The 21393-nt window shown below is 38.2% G+C and overlaps 1 protein-coding gene across 8 annotated transcripts in view; it reads right to left on the bottom strand.

The window, feature by feature from the left end:
* The window catches only part of GRID1 (glutamate ionotropic receptor delta type subunit 1), an 890310-nt gene that overhangs the window by 182062 nt on the left and 686855 nt on the right, over positions 1 to 21393 (bottom strand). For all 8 annotated transcript variants that reach the window (XM_065551838.1, XM_065551837.1, XM_065551839.1 and 5 more), the window contains 2 exons: positions 19536 to 19589; positions 3016 to 3189 (listed from right to left, as the gene is read on the bottom strand). In XM_065551838.1, the coding sequence (XP_065407910.1) occupies positions 3016 to 3189; positions 19536 to 19589 (228 nt within the window). The remainder of the gene's footprint in view (positions 1 to 3015; positions 3190 to 19535; positions 19590 to 21393) is intronic.

Genomic DNA, 21393 nt, shown 5'->3' with positions numbered 1-21393 from the left:
GGACTGGGTTGATTTTTCAGTTTGCTCCAAAAACAGAAAAGAAGAAAACCCAAACCACAATTGAAAATGCCTCCCAAAAATTAATTAATCAAAGAAGCTGACCAAAATTTTATTTTGGGTTGAACAAAATGTATCATTTTGGAGCACTTTTTCAAATAAAAGCAAAGGAAATGAAGGGCTAGATTCATGAAAATCAGGAGGAAGAAGAGGTGGTGATGTTCACCTTATCACTTTGTAGCCCAGTGGTTAAGGGCACTCACCTGGAGATGTTGGAGATCCAGATTCAACTTCTCCCTTTGCCTGACAAGGAGCAGGGATTTGAAATTGCATCTCCAAAGCTGCAGAAGTGTGCGCTAACCACTGCACTATGGGATATTCTGGTGTTAGTCTTTCTCAATTTCCACTGTTGAAGCTGTTCCACTTTGTTCCACCATCACCGCTTCCTTCACTGCCTCCCTCCCCCTAACCCCCATTTTGTGAATGGCACTTAAGTCCTCAAAAGAATTTTTGGCTGAAACTATTCATCAAATTTGTGTCAAATTCACAAATAGTTTTGGGTTGATGAAACTGCATTTTTTCAGTGAATAACCTCCCACCCCTCTAATTAGTGGCCAGGCTTTCTCCCTCCTTAAAGATGATCATCCCTCATGTGATTCATTAATTTGGGTGATTTATGCAAAATGAGCTTGGTCTGCATGCAAATAAGATCTCAGAAACATCTTGTATGTTACCAAGGACCACACTGGGCTAATTTACTAACTAAAATCTATAACTGGATTTCTGGGCATCCTGTATGCTCACAGATTGCTCATCTCTAAAAATGCTGAGTACTGTAGCTGTTTTCACACCCCAGAGACCAATTTTTCAAGGAGTCAGGAGATTACTTAACAGACACCTGTAGCTTTATTGTCAATACAGTTTAGAATTATGGAGCTAGGTTATGCACGCTAGCAAACATATTACTGTCTTGACATATGATAACTCAGAAGAAGTCTGTCAGAGGAGTCCTTCAGACTAGTCTCTGAAATAGATTTGTGCATAAGCAGATGGGCAATAATATTCAAAATCCTGCCATGATGTAAAATTGTCCCCCAATTAAGTCATCTGCTGGTGCAACCTAGAATATGCTCAGATTCCCTGAAGTAAGCAGCCTGTGTTCTGATTCCAGGCAGCCTGGATTTACCCATCTTGGAGGTTACAAACACAGAACAAAACTTCTCATTTCTATGCTTGGTAGTTATGCACGTTTTCTTGGAGAAGTAAGACAATATAAGGGGTAGTTAATGTTTGTGGAAGAGGCACCTCTCAAACTCTTTCACAGTAAGGAATTTTGATAAAGTTTTAATTTGATTTGAAAGGGACACTTTCAAGTTTTCCAGTATATAGCTCAAAATCTCACCAACCGTTCATTATTACTATCTACTTATAAAATCCATCTAATTTGCTGTGGGCTGCCTTTTTATACTATTTTCTTTTTTTTTAAATTAGTATTGTTTTTCTTATAAAACAATAAAATCTGACAGCAGTCCTGCACTTGAGACTTGACCTTCAGTAAGAAATCAGGGTGCCTTCAAAATAGAAATAGCTTGCAAAAATTACAAAATTTCAGGTGAATAAAATGAGTAAATATTGAATTTGAGAAAATTATGAAAAATCTTCACAGGGTCCTTTTAATTAAAAAGGAATACTGATGCAGTAAACGTGAATAGAAAGCTCAGTTCTAAGGCTTCAAAACGATTTACTGCAGTAAGAAATCTTTACTTTAAAATCCATACTGTCTGAATCTACTTGCCAACTACACCACTATAATGCAGCTCTATTTCTATACAGTATCTGACTATATGATGCACAGTATTCAAACATACAGTGCCTGGAGTTGCAAAAAGTACATTACCCACACAGGGCCAATATCTGCTATCAGTGACACTTGTTACAGCTGGAACCCTCATTGGGTGGATAGTATTAACATGGCCAAGGATAATCCCATTTACTTCATGAGGCTTTGGATCAGGTTCTGAATGAACATGGACTATGAACTACCTTTCAATCACATTGGTATTCTCCTGCCCCGCCCCATCAAGTCAGTGTTCTAGCACATTGGCTGGGTAGTGTAGGAGGCACCTTGTTCTGCAACTGCCTTGGCTTCACCTACCTTGTGAATAAATAAAGGTTTTCAGTTCTATCCAGCATCTTTCATCAGTACTATGGATGCAATTTTTAAAAATGCCTCAGTGACTTAGGAGCACAAGTCCCCCTGGATCTTCATCATATAGTTCATTCAGATATTCTCTATTCACTTTTTACTTTCACTTAATTCACTAAAAGGTTGCTTTGATGTTGCACCTTATTTTGAGGAATCTTGGCATCTGGAATAGATATCTTGCCAATAAGAGAGATCTTCCAACAAGGCTTGAGATGTTGGTTTCAATAGCCTAGACTGTTACAAAATGGCACTAATATCAGTAGTGCATTTCTCGTAGGCCAAATAACCATCAGATGTTAGTGATGTCCAGTCACTGCTGATATGGAACACATAGAATCAGATACTTGGAAGTGAAAAGCTCTATATCCCAATACATAACTTAACTCTGCAGTCCTCACAAATTAATCCTTTCACATGAAATGGCTAATAGGCATAAATGCAGTATTTAGGCAAAATTGGAATTGCATAACAACAAAACATGATTCTATATCATCTATATATCTATATCTATATTTATATACACAGAGAGGTTATGGGATGAAATGCCCCAAATCAACTAAGAATCAACATAACTGCCTGCTAATACTTTATGCAGACAATGTCAGATCTAAAGCACTCAGGCCCAGGAAAGGAAGGAAACTAGATAATTAAGGTTAGTCAGGAACTATCCCACTCAATTTCAGCATGCTGAGATTTAAGGTATTCATTTTACTTCTTCCTTCCTTTGTTTCCTGTGAAGCTTCACAATCACACACACAACTATCTCATGTCATGTTCCTAAGGACCTTCGCAGGCACCAACACTTTACTGACCTGCAGCATCTGCAGATAGCCTTCTTGTGGATCACAGAGCAATGAAGATATTCTATGATTATTTCTCATGCATCTCTGATTGTTGTCTCTTGACAGAGGGAAGATTTGCCGGATAACCGTCATCCTCCCGAGAGCACTATGTACCAGTTCTAATATTTCATTATCACTGATTTCCTGTGAAGAGAAACACACTCCTTTTAAACAAAACAACACACATATTTCTTGTATTCCTGCCATTATTTGATCAAATATTCTAAACAGAAAATGACCCTGAATTTTTTTAATAGACTCAATTCAGGACAAATGATCCTACTTTGTGTATGTTAATGGGAATGTTTTATATGCATCATTTAAAACAGACTAGAACTCAGCATTATACAGCACCTTTTATGCCCAAGCTATCTTGGCTCTTCTTATACATTAGCTACTTAGCTTATCATAGCAAAATAATGAGATGGTTAAAATAGCTTGGTTAAACAAGGACCAATAAGTGCTTTCATCCAAAGTCTAAACCGCATTCAAGCAGAAAGTAAGTTGGTTAAAATTTTTAGGTCATTTTTTTTAAGAGCATGTCATTTTGTGCCTCATCACATCCTGATCCTGCTTGGGACCAAAAGCATAAGTGGCAAAACAACATATGAAAGGCTGTTCTTACAATAATCCTGGCCCGACCAAAATCTCATGAGAAAACCCACATTTTGTAAGATTAACAATCCTATTTTGCAGACTAAAGGGTATGGAGAGTTCTGATAAGCATCTGAAATCTTTTGACAGTTTAACCACATTAGCAAAAGAAGTCAAGATTAGGTGAGGCTTTGTTAACACATGTAAACTAAACTTGACATAGCCATGATGTTAACCTGCATCTATGTTAAGGAAAACATCTTTTATCTTAATTAAGCAGGTTGAGATCAGCTTGAGACTACCCCTGCATTTTTACTAAGGAAAAATGGTTGCCTTGACCTCTTTTCCTAATCTTGGACATTTTTCTGAATCAACCACCAAACCTTTTGGGTTCCCTTGTTAATAGCACCGTAATTGTGTAGACATCTGGAAGTGCATTACACTACCAGTGATTTCTCTCAAAGCTTTGGATGTTAGAATGCATTTTTATTTTATTTGATCAGGATGTTAAGAATCTTCTCTTAGATTTCGACCAGAGATGTTCAAAAATAGGTGCCTAAAATTGGACTTCTAGGGCCATATTTAGGCAACTAAATAGGTGGCCTGATTTTTAAAAGTGCTAAGCCCCTGACAGCTACCTTTGAAGTCAAAAGGTAAATTTTGTTATTTTTTAGATACTTCATACAAGTGAAAGGGAGCTACTGGGTGTCCAGCCCTCTTGAAAGTTAAATCATTTACTTAGATGTCTAGATATGAATTTAGGCACCCATTTTTGAAAATCTTGGGCTGAATGTTTTTGATTTTTTCATTACAGAAAAACATCATCACAGATAATGAAAAACACTTAAAGATTACGACAAAGAAAAGAAAAAATGCAGGATAGAAAGAAGACAAAGTAGTTGAAGGAAAAGAGAAAAGAAATGGACCATGTTAAGAAGAAAATCCAAAGTCATTTGGTCAACTTCCACCTCAGCAGTCACCAGAGACAGACAAACAAAAAAAGACTGTAGGTTCAAGGGTATAAAGTGAGTGACTTATGTCATGACACAGGTAACAGGTTTCATGGTGGTGAACTGACCGTCTTTTTTCTGATTCATAAGTCCTAGCCAGCTGCAACACCATGATATATTAAATGATGATATTCTATGTAATAGCAATTCTGTTTTGTGAGATTATGGACAATTATGGAGATTATGTGAGCTGGAGACATTTAATTGCTCAGTATATTTGTCATTTTTAATTGCTAGGTATACCCTTGGCTTCAGTTTATCAGCTAACGTGCAGGGTAATAATGAATGCTGTAGTATCTTCACTGTTCCAGAAACATTTGGAAGAAAGAAAGTAAAGGAAGAAGGAAGGAACACCACCAATCTTTCCTGTCTTGGGACAGGCTCCCATAGGAAACTGTTGAAGCTTTCACAGCTTTGCTTCATAATGCCGAATTTGCTTAAATGTAGCACAGAAGATTTCAGAAGTTGCATTGCTACTAATGAGGTGCCATTGTTAGAAGACTATCTTCTACGAAGCTGCACATGTTCCAGTCTGAACGAGTGGAAAAAATAGAGTATATGCTTTCTTTTGGGTGGTGCTAGTTTAAACAAAGTATATACCACTTCAAAGTAAATGTACAAGTTGAGAGGAATGACAAGAGAAAGGCATCTAGTTGAAGAATGCCTTAAGAAAGAGGAAGAGATTAATTAATATAGGGATGCACATGTTCCTGCACAGCATAATTTGGGTCAAAGATGAGGGTAAATAGCAGAGACCACAAACACAAACCACAGCCTAAGTTTCTTTTTCAAGCTTGGTTAGTACTAAAGTTTCCCTGCCAGACCTTCAATGTCCTAGCTCCCTAAACCCCTTTAGCACAAAAAGATGCTTCTATTGCCTGTACATTACAGCTGAAGTTAACTGCACATGGTTTACATATTTTATATTAAAAACTATTTTTTGACTAGAGACATACAATGATTTTAAAATCCTGGATTTAGTTCACTACTGAAATTGCTGTAGGGTGGCTATTTGTTAACTGCCCAAGGGAATGGCAAACCAATGGTACTGCCTATTACCTTCCTTTCAAAAGGGACACAGAAGGGAACCGCCGGGGGGAGAGCGGAGCCTCCGCCGGGGCTCACCGCCCTCCTCCCAGGGCTCCGGCTTACCCCCCCCCCCCCCGCAGGGCGGCAAAAAAGCCAGAGCCGGCCCTGTGTGCTTCCCCCATTCTGTCAAGGGGCCCTGCAGCTTGTTTTCTGTCAGCAGCAGTGAATCTGGCCCTCAATTTTTAACATGAAAGAAATAAGTATTTTGTTTCATTTCACTTTTGCTCTCAAGCTGTGAGTGAAACGACCATGAGGCTATTATAATTATGTGGTTTGGTAGACTAGAACGGCAGCTTTGGCTCATTTTAGTCCTTTTCTGCCAATTTCCAGTCTGTTTTAGGAATATTTTTTTTAAACTTTGCAGAAGGTGAATATCCTGATACTCATGACAGGCCAACTGGTGGGGGTAAAATACATAATATAGTCTCCCAGAAGTTGAATGGAGGGCTTTTGAGATTTGTTACTGAATTCAGGCAAGCTCCTGATGCCTTTAATGGAACCAGTGCTCAGGCACTCCACAGGTGTCCTGAAGGCACCAAAAGATCCTCCAGGCAGATTGCTTTATGCCTGGAGTTTCTCTTCTCTGTGGGAAGCCAGACAGGGTGCCTAACCATTTGGTATGCTGGTCTTAGCAAGAAACATTTTCATGGGATACCTCTTGCCTCATCTTTTTTCTCATCAGCTATCCTTCTGGGGCAAGCCTCTTCACACACAAACTCCAACGGAGTGAGGTTAAACAAGAAGAAACTTTTTTTTAAAAAGAACAATTTAAATTAGCAAGAACTTTCAACTAACCTACACAGGAGGCAAAGGCTGGTTCAATGGCTGCACAAACTGATGAATAGACATTTAGGGGACAGGGTCTCATAACCTCAGGTCCAGAATACTTGATCTGAGACCCATGAGCATGTGTATGGCTTAATTACAGTGAATAAGTCTGAGACTCACTTAGCAGGACACGCTGTTCCTAAGGTGGGGATCTGCAGAGGAACTTCTTGGGGGAATGTTCAGCCATGACAGCTTTCACCCATCAATCACCCATATCTACTGGTGGATAAATCCATTTTAGAGATGTGGAAACTGAGGCACAGTGAAGCTAATTGACTTTCCCAGGGTCATGAAGCAAGTCAACAGCACAGCCAGGGACTGAACCCTAAGATGTCAACTCTCACCTTGGTGTTTTAAAAACTAGACACTGCATCCCATTTGTCAAAATGCTTGCAGTTCTAGTTTTATAGTAGGTATGATAAAGATCATGCACAGAAAGTTCATCTGAATCCCAAGAATGAAAATTAAATAAAAAGTAACCCAAAAAAGGACAAAAAATATGTGCAGTGGACTCTTGTTTTATATCAATCAGGACAACTGTGTGTATTCAGAAAATAGTTTTCCACGAAGGCAGAAAAAAAGCCATTTCAAAGGATCTTATAATTAAGCCCTAATTTGTCTAATTATTTATTTAAAAGTGATTTCCTTTTTTCACATACATGATACAAATCTTTCTTCACTTTGTGAAACAGATAGAGGAAGTGCTCTGCTTAACTATTTGGCCGCTGAGTTTTTTGTTTGTTTTTTAACAGAAATTTAACCCTGATTTTTCAGTCAATTTGAGGGTCATTAGGGCTGTTATGGCACAAGGCAGCTGCAGAGCAGGGAATGGGGATGTGTAAATGCTGGATACTTCATCTGTCTGTCTCCCATGCCTAACTGCTGAAAGCAAGGGGTTGATTCAGCAGCTGGGAATAGCATGGCATAAGGATAGCTGACCCTCCTTCCCCAGTCCATGTGCTATGTTAGGGAGCGTGTGACATAAGAGCTACAACAAAATTCCATGCTGGTACATAGACACTATCGTGAGGGAGGCCTGATAGAGTGAGAGAGAGACATATCCTGTCTAACATGTTTTAATGGTGATCATAGAACACCTGCCAGACAACCGAGGTGTTGGAGGTTCCTACCCAGGCTCTCCCATATTTTCTAACCTTGGTCATTTATTCTCATCTTTCTCACCCCATTGTATACCAGGCTGAAGAATAAGAAAGAAAAAGAGTAGAGATGAAAGGAAAGAGCATCATCCAGCTTCACCCAGGGGAAAGGAGCTAAAAGCAGCTCCCTGGAGCACACTGATTCTTGCCTTGAGTACAGCAGGGAAAGATCTGGCACATACTCCCCATGCCATTGGGACTTCACACATGCCAAGGGAGGGGAGATGGAAGCCTCAATACCAGCCTCAAACACTTTAATAATGTGTTATTAAATAAATTATGTAAAGTTATGCAAATACATGTAAATTTGAACAACTTATTTTTTATTCAGGCTGTTGGTACATATGAATAATCTTTGAGGAAAGATAAAATTGCTAGGTAAAGCCCACAGCCCAGACTCAAAAATAAAATGTCTGCTCTTCCTGGTCACATAGACTGTTACACGTAAAGCCTGCACTGCAAGTGGTGGTCAGTCATAGCACCTATTTATCTATTTATACACAAAGAACATCAATTAGTTAGTTTGGAATACCTCACCATGTGCTCAGGGAAATATTTAAATCTACTTTAGTTGTGTTCAGCTATCATAGCACAAATTGCAAAATGAGACAATTAAGTTTCACATTAAAATCTCTATTTTCCTAGAGGTAATGACAGAAAATTATAACTGTTAATGATATTAATAATTTAAAGAGCCAAAAGAGATTTCCAGGAAGTAGATCCCTGAGAAAATCAGAGGATTAACTTGAATGGCAACAAGGACCATGAGTTTCATGAACTCACAGAGGTTGACAACCTTCGGCCGCGGCCCATCAGGGTAATCCACTGGTGGGCCGCAAGACATTTGCATGCATCCATGCTGATGACGGGTTCTGCTCAATAACAATCCAAAGTAGTGTGGACCGACGCATGTTCATTTTCATTATTTGAGTCAGATGCCACCAGAAGAAGGTTGATTTTCTTTTTTGGTGGTTCAGGTTCTGTCATTTCTGCAGCAGAGTGTTGATCTTTTAAGACTTCTGAAAGCATACTCCACACCTCGTCCCTCTAAGATTTTGGAAGGAACTTCAGATTCTTAAACCTTGGATCGAGAGCTGTAGCTATCTTTCAAAATCTCACATTAGTACCTTCTTTGCGTTTTGTGAAATCTGCAGTGAAAGTGTTCTTAAAATGAACAACATGTGCTGGGTCATCATCCTAAACTGCTATAACATAAAATATACAGCAGAATGCGGGTAAAACGGAGCAGGGGAAATATAATTCTCCCCCAATGAGTTCAGTCACAAATTTAATTAACACTTTTTTTTTTAAACAAGCGTCATCAGCATAGAAGCATGTTCTCTGAAATGGTGGCTGAAGCATGAAGGGGCATACGAATGTTTAGCATATCTGGCATGTAAATACCTTGGAATGCTGGCTACAAAAGTGCCATGCAAATGCCTGTTCTCACTTTGCAGGTGACATTGTGAATAAGAAGAGGGCAGCATTATCTCCTGTAAATGTAAACAAACTTGTTTGTCTTAGCAATTGGATAAACAAGAAGTAGGACTGAGTGGACTTGTAGGCTCTGAAGTTTTACATTGTTTTGTTTTTGAGTGCAGTTATGTAACCAAAAAAAAAAATCTACATTTATAAGTTGTACTTTCATAACAAAGATATTGCACTACAGTACTTGTATGAGGTGAATTGAAAAATACTATTTCTTTAGTTTATAATTTTTACAGTGCAAATATTTTTAATAAAAATATACACTTTGATTTCACAACACAGAATACAATATATATGAAAATGTAGAAAAAAATCCAAAATATTTAACAAATTTCAATTGGTATTCTATTGTTTAACAGTGTGATTAAAACTTCGATTAGTCGCAATTAATTTTTTTAATCACAATTAATTTTTTTAGTTAATTGCGTGACTTAACTGTGATTAATCGACAGTCCTACTTGAAAGTGTTATATTTCATGTGTCTTATATAAAAAGAGAAAAATAAACAGTCTATGGAAAAAGCTATATAGGGCCAAATATATTAGTCATTTAAGAAATGGAGTTAAGGAAGATTTCTGTAGGCAAATATAAAATACATGTTACCTGGAACTGGACTGGGGTAATTTTAGAGATATTCTGAATTACTAAATTTTGCTTGGGAAAATGTTCTTTGCCAAATCTGAAATAACTGCAAAGAATTATAAATTCTTAGTCTGTACAGAATTTTGTCCTGATTTTCAGTGTGCTTTGTGCAATTCTGTTATTTTTGAAGAAAAGTCCCTGCACTTTTGTTCAATTCACCTGATTTTGGAGTTCTTAATTTAAAAGTGTAAGTAGGGCATTCATTGCATTTGATTTTTTAAATAAATACCTGATTTCTTATAAGAAAATAAAGTACAAAAGCCTCATACAATTATTAAATATTTATTTTTCTTGGTATTAGATGTGAGAGAGCTTTCTTCTAAACAATTATTATATTTAAAAATTTGCTGTCTGATGAATGCAGACAGCTAGATACACAAATTCCAGATGTCAATCAGCTTTAATTTCATTGAAGTTAACAAAGCCACGCCGATTTACAGCAGGTGAGGATCTGGCTCCTACTTCATACTATGTGCATACACTATAAAGAAAGGCTAGGTCCAAATCTTCTGGCAGATTTGCTTTAAATTGAAAAGGGAAGAATGAACAATAATCACTTTGGGATCATTTGTGTGAATCATATGTTTCCCATCATTTCCCTACAAGTACTGTACTGAGCAAAACACTGCTGCCTATTATTCTGTAAATAAAATATTCTCTCGTAGGAAGAGAAGGAAAAAACCTCTTAGCTCCTCAAAATTCATTTCATTTGATTATTTCGATCTCTTCCCTCCCTCTTATTCATCAATTTTTTTCAACCTTTTGAAAATATTTTATAAAGGAAAATGATAGTGTAGATTTCAGGAAGCTGTAGCCTGATAACTGAATAACCTAAATCACTTGAGCCTCAAAGTAAGGGGGCAAGGAACAATGGCTTACTGGATGTGTCTGACATTGTAAAAGGAAGAGAGAATGCCGAATGGCACAAATGATGGAACTACAGGCTGGAAATGGAAAGTAAGAGAATCCAGACCAGAGCAGACATTACAAAACACTGTCTTGTCTATCAAATAATAAATGGCCTCCTACAACTGGAAGTACAGGAGCAAAGAGAAGAGGGGCCTACAGAATGGAGCAGAGAATGACAAAGACTAGAGTTAGATTAAGAGTACAACAAAAACTGGAGGGAAGACAGGTTAATTGAGCCTGGTGGGATGGAAGAGGAAACAGGATCATTAGAACAGATATTTCTCCTCTACATGGCTTTGGCTGTTCAGTTAAGACAGGTAAACATACAGTTTTTGGGTGTTTATTCCAACCAAATCAATCAGTGAGATCTCTGGAGATTTAGATGATAGTAGCAGTAGATGCAGTACACACCATCAACCTAACTGGGAAGAGATAATGGTGAAGAATGAGGTCTACTGCAGCTTAATTCTTTTGATTCACAGTCTAGTGATGATGTTATCCAGATATTCTAATCAGTTTGTACAGGATTCTTCACTCTCTCAAGGCATGTTTTTTGTTTGTTTGTTTTGTTTTTGAGAGAGAGATGATTTTTGCCATTAGTGCTCAAAGTCCCTGCCTGACTTATCCTGCTCCCATTCTCGAATCCCATTCTTTTTCTCCCTCCCAATCTGCTTTTTAATCTTTTTATTCTTGCAAATGATAGGGGGCACTTTCCCCCCAGAACTGTCAACATTTCTCTGTGTAAGCTCAAAAGCTTGTCTCTCTCACCAACTGAAGTATATTCAAAAAAATATATTACCGCATCCACCTTGTCTCTCTAATGTCCTGGGATCAACATGACTACAAGACCACTGCATACAGCATTTCTCTTCTCAAACATCAGCCAAGTTTTGAAGAAGTTATCCAGATTCATTGGAATTGCAGTCGCTATAGTAGTTGCTCTTTGTCGCTACCCTCAAACAGCATTTTCAACAGCACCTTTACTGTATGCAAGTTCTTTCTGCCAAGATATTTTCTGTGGATTAAAGAGACCAAATGCCTGTCCACTGCCTTCATTGGGTGCATTTATGGTTCTCTTCTAGTTTGCCTTTGAATGTATGAGACTACACTCTCATTTTCTAACTAGGTCTGTATTCGATGCGTTGCTTTCCAATGCATTTTATAACCTGTATAGTAGCTTATTCCTGTAGCTATTAGCGTAAAGATATACATTTCAGATTTTATTACTGCAAACCAGATTTTCATCTGTGATAAATTGGTTCCTGAAGTATTTAAATGCCTATATTTATGTTTAGCATCATACACATTAAGAAACAGAATAAAGTATTCAGATAAAACAACATATTTAATAATTTTAAGTTAGCACAACCAGATGTGGGAGGAGGGCCCTTAGGAAATACTATCAGCAACAATCAGCCTTGTTCTTGCCAAATAACTCTGAATGCAATTTATCTATGCATTACCAATCTTACAATTCGTACTTGTTTTTCCTTCTTTATATTACAAATAATATAACAAATTCTTTCTAATGACAAGAAGCGACTAAGTAAACCATAGAGAGATTTTTTTTCCCCATATAGTTTACACATTATGTGGCATTCAACACATTCAACCCTGGACTAAAGCATTTACTCCAGGATTGATTTTTGCCTCATGTATGTTTATACATCAAGCAATCAACTCAAGCATGACCCCGTTCTACATAAGAACATAAGAATATATGAGCGGCCATACTTGGTCAGCCCAAAGGTCCATCTAGCGTAGTATCCTCTCTTCAGACGGTGGCCAATGCCAGGTGTCCCAGACGGAATGAACAGAACAGGTAATCATCAAGTGATCCATTCCCTGTCTCCCATTCCCAGTTTCTGGCAAACAGAGGCTACCATACCTGTCCATCTTGGCTAATAGCCATTGGTGGACCTATCCTCCATGAATTTATCTAGTTCTTTTTTGAACGCTGTTATAGTCTTGGCCTTCACAAGATCCTCTGGCAAGGAGTTCATCCTTTGGCAAGGAGGTCTTTGGAAAGGGTGCCAGGTAGGATAATAAAGAAAACCTTTGCTCTCACAAGTCTAAGACCTGACAAAAAGTTACAGGACCACAGCTAACTGGAACCTTTGAGGTTGCATAACAGAAGCTTTCAAAAGTATGAAAAGGATTGAGAAACTTAAAACTTTCTTAAGGAAGATAAATGTTGATGCTCCAGGGCATACACCAGCAACTAAGTGATGGAAGTTAGGAAGAAATGTTCCACGTGAATCATAGAATATCAGGGTTGGAAGGGACCTCAGGAGGTCATCTAGTCCAACCCCCTGCTCAGAGCAGGACCAATCCAAAGACATATTTTTGCCCAGACTCCTAAATGGCCCCCTCAAGGATTGAACTCACAACCCTGAGTTTAGCAGGCCAATGCTCAAACCACTGAGTTATCCCTCCCCCTAATAATTGCATAATTGTCCATTATTGCATTACTTTCACCTTCCTCTGAAGCATCTGGACCACTGGACTGGTAGGTATGGCTGTTTGATGTTCCTAATAGAACAACTGTTCATACTGCTATGGGGTTCAGAATAATGTATGTCGCCTGAACATATTAAATATATTACCAAGGAAAGCAAGTACAGCAAAAAAACAAAAAAAAAAAAAAAAAAAGGAATGAGCTTAATACCTAGACTTTTGGAAGGTGGAAAGGGTAGATGCTCTAAGAGCTCCAAACTTCACCTTCTTTCCTTCAAAGGTCCATCATCAGGTGAACCTATCTGCTGTCTGAGGATGGATGACAAAGCCTGAAGGGACAAGCTGAGGCACAACATGAAGTGTTTTCTCTGCCTCCTGCCATTCGCACAAGGTAGCAGAGAACCAGTTTTGTGCCAAAGCGTAGGTCTTTGCTCCAATTAAATTTTTTTTATATGCTTAATGTGTGTGTCTGGAAAAAGAACCAGATTGAAGGGTACTTTGAGAACAGAGGAAGGGAACAGTAAGACAAACCAGCAAGAGCAAACCTATTGCTATTCTCCAGTTTTCACCTTTTCCTAACTTCTTATATGTATCTCATATTTCAGATTTATATTATATGTATCTCAGATGTTTAGTGCTTTTCTGATATTTCACATAGGCACAGGCCCAAGTGATTTGCAGTAGACACTTAAAAAAAAAATTGAGGTTCCCCCACCCTGCAAGTAGATGCATTAGTAAGAATCTACATGAGTGCTAGGAATTGTGCTGATGAATCAACTTGCAGGATCAAGGCCTAAGTTTCTCCCTTCTTTAGATAGCTTTATTTTTCACACCAGCATATTTGGAATCTTTAAAATGCTTCAGTGAAAACCATAATGGATCTGCACACAAATAACTTATTAACAAAACCTTTAGAGAAAGAAAACAAATATATCTCCTCCCTAAACTACATTGGGTGACAAGTTACTAGACTAGTTACTAGATCTAAGATAGGAGAAAATGCTTGCCATAACTCACTATTTTCCTGTAGTACTTCTTGAAATAAGTCAGATAGTACAGATCCAATGCCTCGAATCCACATCCTCCCTCCACCCTAAACCAAACATTCACATTTTCAGAATTTACAAATGACTGCAGCTTGACTTATAGTGCTGGTTATTCCTTCAGGTGCTATATGTGATAATTATAAGATTGAAAAAGAAGGGTAATAATCTGTTATTGTAAATTAATAAGGACCTTTTTGTATCTGAACAGATGCAGGTTAATCTGAATCAACCACAATCAGTTTAGTGGAAGGGCAACAAATGGAAACTGCAGTCTAGTAGAAGCTCTAACCTTTAGTTTTCAGATTTATTTTTCACACCTTATAATTAAATCTATTTTTAAAGTACTGAAAGTGTCAGCAATTCCTTGCTGTGCATCTTTCTATCAAAACAATGTAAAATTACAATATACTTTTCCATTCCCATTGACTGATGTCTAGAAACATAGAGCTGAATTCATCCCTGCTGTAACTAAAGTCACTGCAGTCACATCAAGGATAAATGTGATTCAGATACAATAGTTAAGGCTCAAGTTGATTTGAAATGAAATATGAGACACACAGTTCCCAGGAACTTCAAGTTTGTCAGAAAATATATTAAATACATGATTTGATTTGAAGTATGGACAGTGATTTCTTGTTTAAACTTTCACTGTCATACATATTTTGCATTAGTTGAGAAAAAGATATATGCAAAAATGGCAGCGCAGAATGTGCCAATGAATGATACTGAGTGGCACTTACACTACACCTTTATTTTTATCCTGTCTTTAAACTGGAACCGCCAGAATTATTGGTATTTGTATTATCCAGATTCATTGAATTAAATAACCCCATCCACTGCAAAATTCAAGGGGGGAGGAATGGAAAGAGATGGGTCGGGGGGAGAAAGAGAAGAGATAGAAAAGAAAACAAATATTAAGATAAAAAAAGAAAGGCATTAACAACACTGTCGGGGCATGGCACCAAGAAACACCGGAAGAGTGAGTACCCTTCTGCCAGACCACCACAGTGTGAATGGCTCCAACAAAAACTGCAGGGCACAAATGGTATTTTTCGAGGACTGTTGCTGAAAAGTGATGACCCTCAGTGACTCTGACTGCCATCTCTGGGGGTCACAGGTTCTCAGCATTTCTTGGAACTAGGACCCTGGAAACACATTGAGCGGTTCTAAAGACACTAACGTTATCATCCTCATTTCCTTTTGCTAAGGCTTATACAACCACAATTTCGAGTCTGCCTTTTTCAAAAGGTGTTTGAACCATTTAATCAAGTATTTAGACTCATCCCTCTCCAAAGCATCACAAGGACCATCCACAAGCCAAGTATGTAAAAGGAAAAGTGTTTAAGTGTTTGTGCGTCTAAAACAGAAAGTTTTAAACCATTTGGATGAACATCTTTATACATAATAACTTGGGCCACAACCTTGGTTTCCTGGTTCAATTCTCTATTTTTGACTAATCTACAATAATAAAGTGGAAATAAGGTAACTATGGGCTAAAATAAGGGATCGTTGAGAGGTACATTTTTTTCTCTACAAAAAAAAAAAATACAAAAAAACAATGTACAGCTTTTGAGATGTCAGCAATTTTTAATTATAAAATACCTGCAATGGAACCAGCTAGATACGAAATATCAAGTGTATTTTGTGAGGATGGAAGGATTATCATCAAATGGTGATTCAAAAGGTAAAATACTGGAAGTAATTATCTATTTTCCCTGTGTACCCAGTGTATTTCCCCATCCTGAAAGGTTTTGCACTGTAGCATTCCTTCCTCCACTGGCCTGATCCAAGTCCTATTGAAGCCAATTAAAATATTCCTCTTGACTTCAGTGGGAATTGGTTTGGGCCCTTGCTTGAAGCTGACTGGAACCCTTTTAAACCCACCAATGCCACTCCTAAATTGAACAGTGGGTTGACTAGAAAAAGACTCAGGTCATTAGAGAGCACCACATGTAGGACACTGATTTGAATTGGAGCAACGTAATTCAAGGCCGGTCCCCTGCTGCTCTCAGACTTGGTGGTATTTATTTATTTTAAAAGATTAAAATAAGTGGGAAAACAGAAATTCAGACACCAAATTTTAACCTCAACCCCATCGTGTCAGAAATGGGGACATGAAAAATAATCAAAACATCCATTCAGTGATCAAATAATGATAATTAAATAGTCTAATTATAGCAAAACTGCCATAGACACATCATATGAATAAATCAATGCTGTGTACTCATTCAGACTACAGGAGAGTACAGAGATGGGCCTGAGTCATGAAGTTCAGGTCTGGATATGAACTTAATTTGAATTTGGGAAATGGGGAATAGCGGAGAGGGAGATGGGTTCCAGGATTCCATTGTTTATACAGTAAATAAAGCATTAAGGGCCAAATTGTAAAACCTCTCCCTCCCATTGATGACCAGGTACGCTCATAAATCATCCCATTGCCTACAATGGGAATAATTAGGTCACTAGCTGCTCACTGTTGCAAGCTGGGGGTTTACAATCTGGCCCAAGAATATAAAAGATGAAAGAAATATTACTATGGTAGCTTGTTTGCTTGATGTCTAACTAATCTCCACAGTGCAAATCAGTTAGCTTAGATGGTTGTTCAGGTCTTCCATATCAAAATAAAGTGTAATCAAGACTTACAATGTGCCTCACAGGAGCGTGCAGGAGAGTGGCCATGTGATTGTAATGTGCACGTAAGGCTTGATTCTACACAATGCTGAGCACTCCAGCCCCAGTCCACCAAAGCATTTAAGCACATGATTAACTTTCAACAGGTGAACAGCCCCACTGGTGCACTTAAAGTTAAGTGCATGCTCATGTGTTTAGTTTCATCCAGACCAGAGTGCTCAGCACCTTACAAAATTGAGTCCATACTATGGCCAGACTATGTCTAATCTTTATATGGATGAGCAAAGGAGCAAGAGGGAAGGACAGAGGTACTTCACCCTGCAATTTTGCATTCCCTGTGCAGGGGACAAGACACAGTGTAGGCTTTGTGCTCACTTGAGTTTAGGGGCTGCTTCTTGCTAGTGCCCCTCAGGACTGTCATGGCTCTGCCCCTTTCTGCACTGGAGCTGGCTGGCCATTAACAGAAAAGTATGCTGAACCCTCAGTAGGGGAGCGTGGCTTAATCCTCTGCTGGCTGCGTTCCCCTGGATCTCTCTCTGGGAGGAAGTGGCTGTGCACTAGCCCCAATATGTGCCTTTTATGATATAGGCCTGATCTGGCATATTACCCACAGAAGAAAACATTGAAAATAACAGTTCCAATTGCTTCTAAAAAACTGGATGCCACAGGTGGATTAAATGCTGGATTCCAATCTGAGAATCACAGGCACATGTCAGTGCAAGTCCAGGGAATGGCATTGCCCCAACATCCCCACTGATGTCAACTGGACATTGGTATTTAGACAGTGGTATCTGGATGAGGACAGGATGCTCTCTCACTGTGCATATATGTATATGTACAAAGTTTAGATATGCACAAATCCATGCCTGTGTATCTCAAATTAGAATCAAGCCCTAAGGAATCTGCCCTTCTATATATGTAGACTCCTTAGGGCTGAAGAATGTACATTAATAACTCCTGCCAATCCATATTAGAGGTCAAAATGGTAACCAACCTTCAGTGCCCCTGAGTAACCAGATACCTACCCATTCCCATTAAAATGGAAGAATTATGACATTTCTCGCACTTTTAACTTGCATATTCCAGCACCAGAGTTTCATGGATTTGAGATATTTTATAGTTTTCTTTTTTAACTCAATTGGATTTAATAGAGTCTATACGTTCTTGAACCGATATTTATCACTGAGTAATATTTATTTTGTTATTTCTACCTGCAATAACAAGTCCCCCAGATTTTATTACATTATATGGGAATTCTAATTTGTTCTTGTCTCATGAACCACTGATTGATACTTTAGATTTGCATTTTGCCAGCATGGCTTCCCCATCCACCCTCTAGCAGCAAAAGAGATGCATATTTTGTGCTCTCAAAATAAGAACAAACCTGACACCTTTTGAAGGTTTGTTGTGGTAGTGATTTTTTGTTTATTTGTTTACGGGTATTTAGACTTAGGCTTTATGAAGTGAATTTTAACATCCGAACAACAACAAAAAATCCAAACAAAATCCAATAATAAATGCTGTGGGAAACATTCAGTGTGTTATCTTTATGTGAATATAAATACTGACACACTGTGAGCTTTGCTGATATTTTTTACTGGGCCATTACAGTAGGTGACACAGCAGAAGACACATAAATGTAACAGGGATAGGGAAGAAATTCATAAATCTTTGTATATAGAGATTTTCTCCCACCCTATTTAGTTATAGTGACACAATGCAATTTATAGTTACTGTTAATAGATAAGGCTACTTTAACCAAAAACTATTTGTTAGCTGCAAAGAAGAGACTGAAAAGCGAACAAAGGAATCAGTAGATAAACTTGCTGTTGTATATATGTATAATATGAATCTAAGGCAATGGATTTAGTCACTTTTTCATTTAAATATTTTATTAGCCTTTACAATATCATTATTAAAGAACACAAATATCTAAACTAATATGGGTTCTCTTAAGCCATTAGAGATGTATAATGATTATATTGGCATATCTGGGATTCTAGTGTATAAAGCTTTCCAGGGTAGAGACTGTACATTAACATTTGTCTGTATCGATCCTGATTGGGGCCTCTTGGTGTTAACACAAAATAAATAATAGTTGTGACAGGACAAGATACAGGTCCTCCCCAACCTCCCCCCTCCCAAGGGCACGATAGGTAAATTGACATCTTGAATTCATATTATTCTGGCCAAAAGGTCAACATAATTCTGCAGTAGAGTTACACCACATATCATGTAAGTTCATGTTGTAATAGGCCAGCAATTGACAGACTTTAAATCTAGCCTCACTGTTCTTTACTATTGTCAGTGGTTTCTGACTGCAAAGTGAGGTGAGGTGTCTTTTGAGCAGCTCTCTTTGCACTAAAAAGCTAATGGAATAGATCACTATGGGGGGAAAATGAACAGCCTTTCAATTGTTATCATATACACTGGGGACATTATTTCAGTATTCAGCCTGTGCCAATTCAAATGAGGGACTAACAATGAAGCCACACAAACTGAATTCTTGTATCATCCAAAAGCAAAATGGAAAGTGTATGCCTCTGTCTGATTTGTTTAAATGCATGGAATAAGAGGAACAAAAGTAGATGAAAGAGTTAACACTAGGACAAAACTAGCTCATCTCTTGGCTATCTTACCTCATTTACAAAGACCCAGTGACTATCCTTGGAAGCAAGGTTGGTTTCCACAGCCTACAGAAAAAAATAAATACACACATAAATAAAACTAAATAAAATGAAGATTTCCAGAGTTAATTTATAATTTCCGATAAAAGGACATCATTACAATGTTCATTTTAAGACCTGTTTTCTTTGTACAGTTCCCTTTATTCATACTGCTGCTACTTTGCTGAAAGTCATCTAATCTCTTCTGCTCGTGTTTTATTTTGATTTGAGTATCTGCAGCAGTATAACCTACATTTGCAGAGTTGCAGCAGAGCAGTGCATCACCACCATATGGAAATCTATGCACGGAAGCAAACTTAGCGTTGTTTGGTCCATGGATGCAGGCAAGTGTATGGTATATGTCCCATGATCTGTCATTTTTAAACTTCCTAGGATGATATTTCTTAAGGCTGCTGGTAGGATGTTGTCAATATTCAACAGGCCTCTCATTAACATACACAGATAGATCTTGTCCAACTGCAACCCCTGGGTTAGTAAACATATTGGGTGAAACTCATACCTGTGCAGAAAGCCAGCATAAGGCATGTGTACCACTTAAGTCTCCCCTTATGTTTTTCACAGGCCTTGTGCTGGCCCGCTACAGAGGGCTGAATTTTACGTTAGGCATAAGGGTCAATTTATTAGCATATTTATAACCTTCAATGGAGACAGACTGCTACAGTTAATAGGCTCACTAATGCAATAGCAGGCAGTGCCTAAATGTTCTGGGGATCTGAATGGAAAGAGCCTGATCAGTGCATGCACGCAGTTAAGTTTCTAGCTATCCCCTGCTTCACTCCTCTGGCAGGCAGAGTTGATGCCATTCCAGAGATAATTAGGTCCCTTACAGCTGCAGTTGATAGTACCCTCAACCAGGTGTCAGGAGATCTGCAATCTGTTGCCACAAATCTGGGGTTTGTATAGTCATGTTAGCTAACATATGCTGCTTAACACATTTGTAAACACATAGCATAGTCGGACACATCAGTGTTTATAAATGTACTCCCTGATTGTGATCAAATCTAGTTAAATCATTAACACCAATTGTAAACTACATAGTTAGTTAGTAGCTAATGCTGTCTGTAAGCTACTTTAGTTACAAACTAGTTTTGACCACAATCAGACAGTAATTTTATAAACATCACTGTATTTGTGTAAACAAGATGTTTTAAAATGCCATAAATAAATAGCACATGAGCTGGTCTATTTAAAACCACCACTCATCTTCCCAGCCTAGACAAGTCTGGTGTGTAATGGTTGGAAAATCACTTCCTCACTCTATGCCTTCGTGGTCTCATCTGTAAAACAGGGATAATTCCTACTCACCTTTGCAAAGCTTTTGAGAGCCACAGAATGAAAATAGGATGAAGTAAGGACAAATTATTTATCATCATCAATAAAATACCGTTGTGGTAGTTTTAACCAAGACATGTCTCAAAGTAGATGAGAAGGTACTAGGGGTACACATCCCTATAGACAATCCTCTCTTAAAAACTGGTTTTAAGCTAATTTCCTTAACTGCCTGTGAAGGGCTTCAGTATTTGGGCCAAGACTTTTAAACCTAACTTCTATGTCCATATTTAGGCCCTTAATGTGCTGAGCAGCCAATACCTCCTACTGAAGTAAATGCAAGTTGCTGGATGCCCCACACTTTAACTGAGTAAATGTGGATTTAGAAGCGAACTTTAGACACTTAGGTTTTAAAATCTTCACCTTGGAGGCAGAGCTCCGACGGCAGAGAGTACTCTTCTGTACCCAGGCATTTAGGGAAGAATTGGAGCTTTTAACTTTCTGTTTCCTGGCTTTCAGAACTGTACTTCAGATTCCCTAA

Source organism: Chrysemys picta, chromosome 7, assembly GCF_011386835.1.
Source record: "Chrysemys picta bellii isolate R12L10 chromosome 7, ASM1138683v2, whole genome shotgun sequence".
NCBI lineage: Eukaryota > Metazoa > Chordata > Testudines > Emydidae > Chrysemys > Chrysemys picta.
Note: the sequence above shows the minus strand (reverse complement) of the source record. Positions and strands in the feature narration are given on the sequence as shown.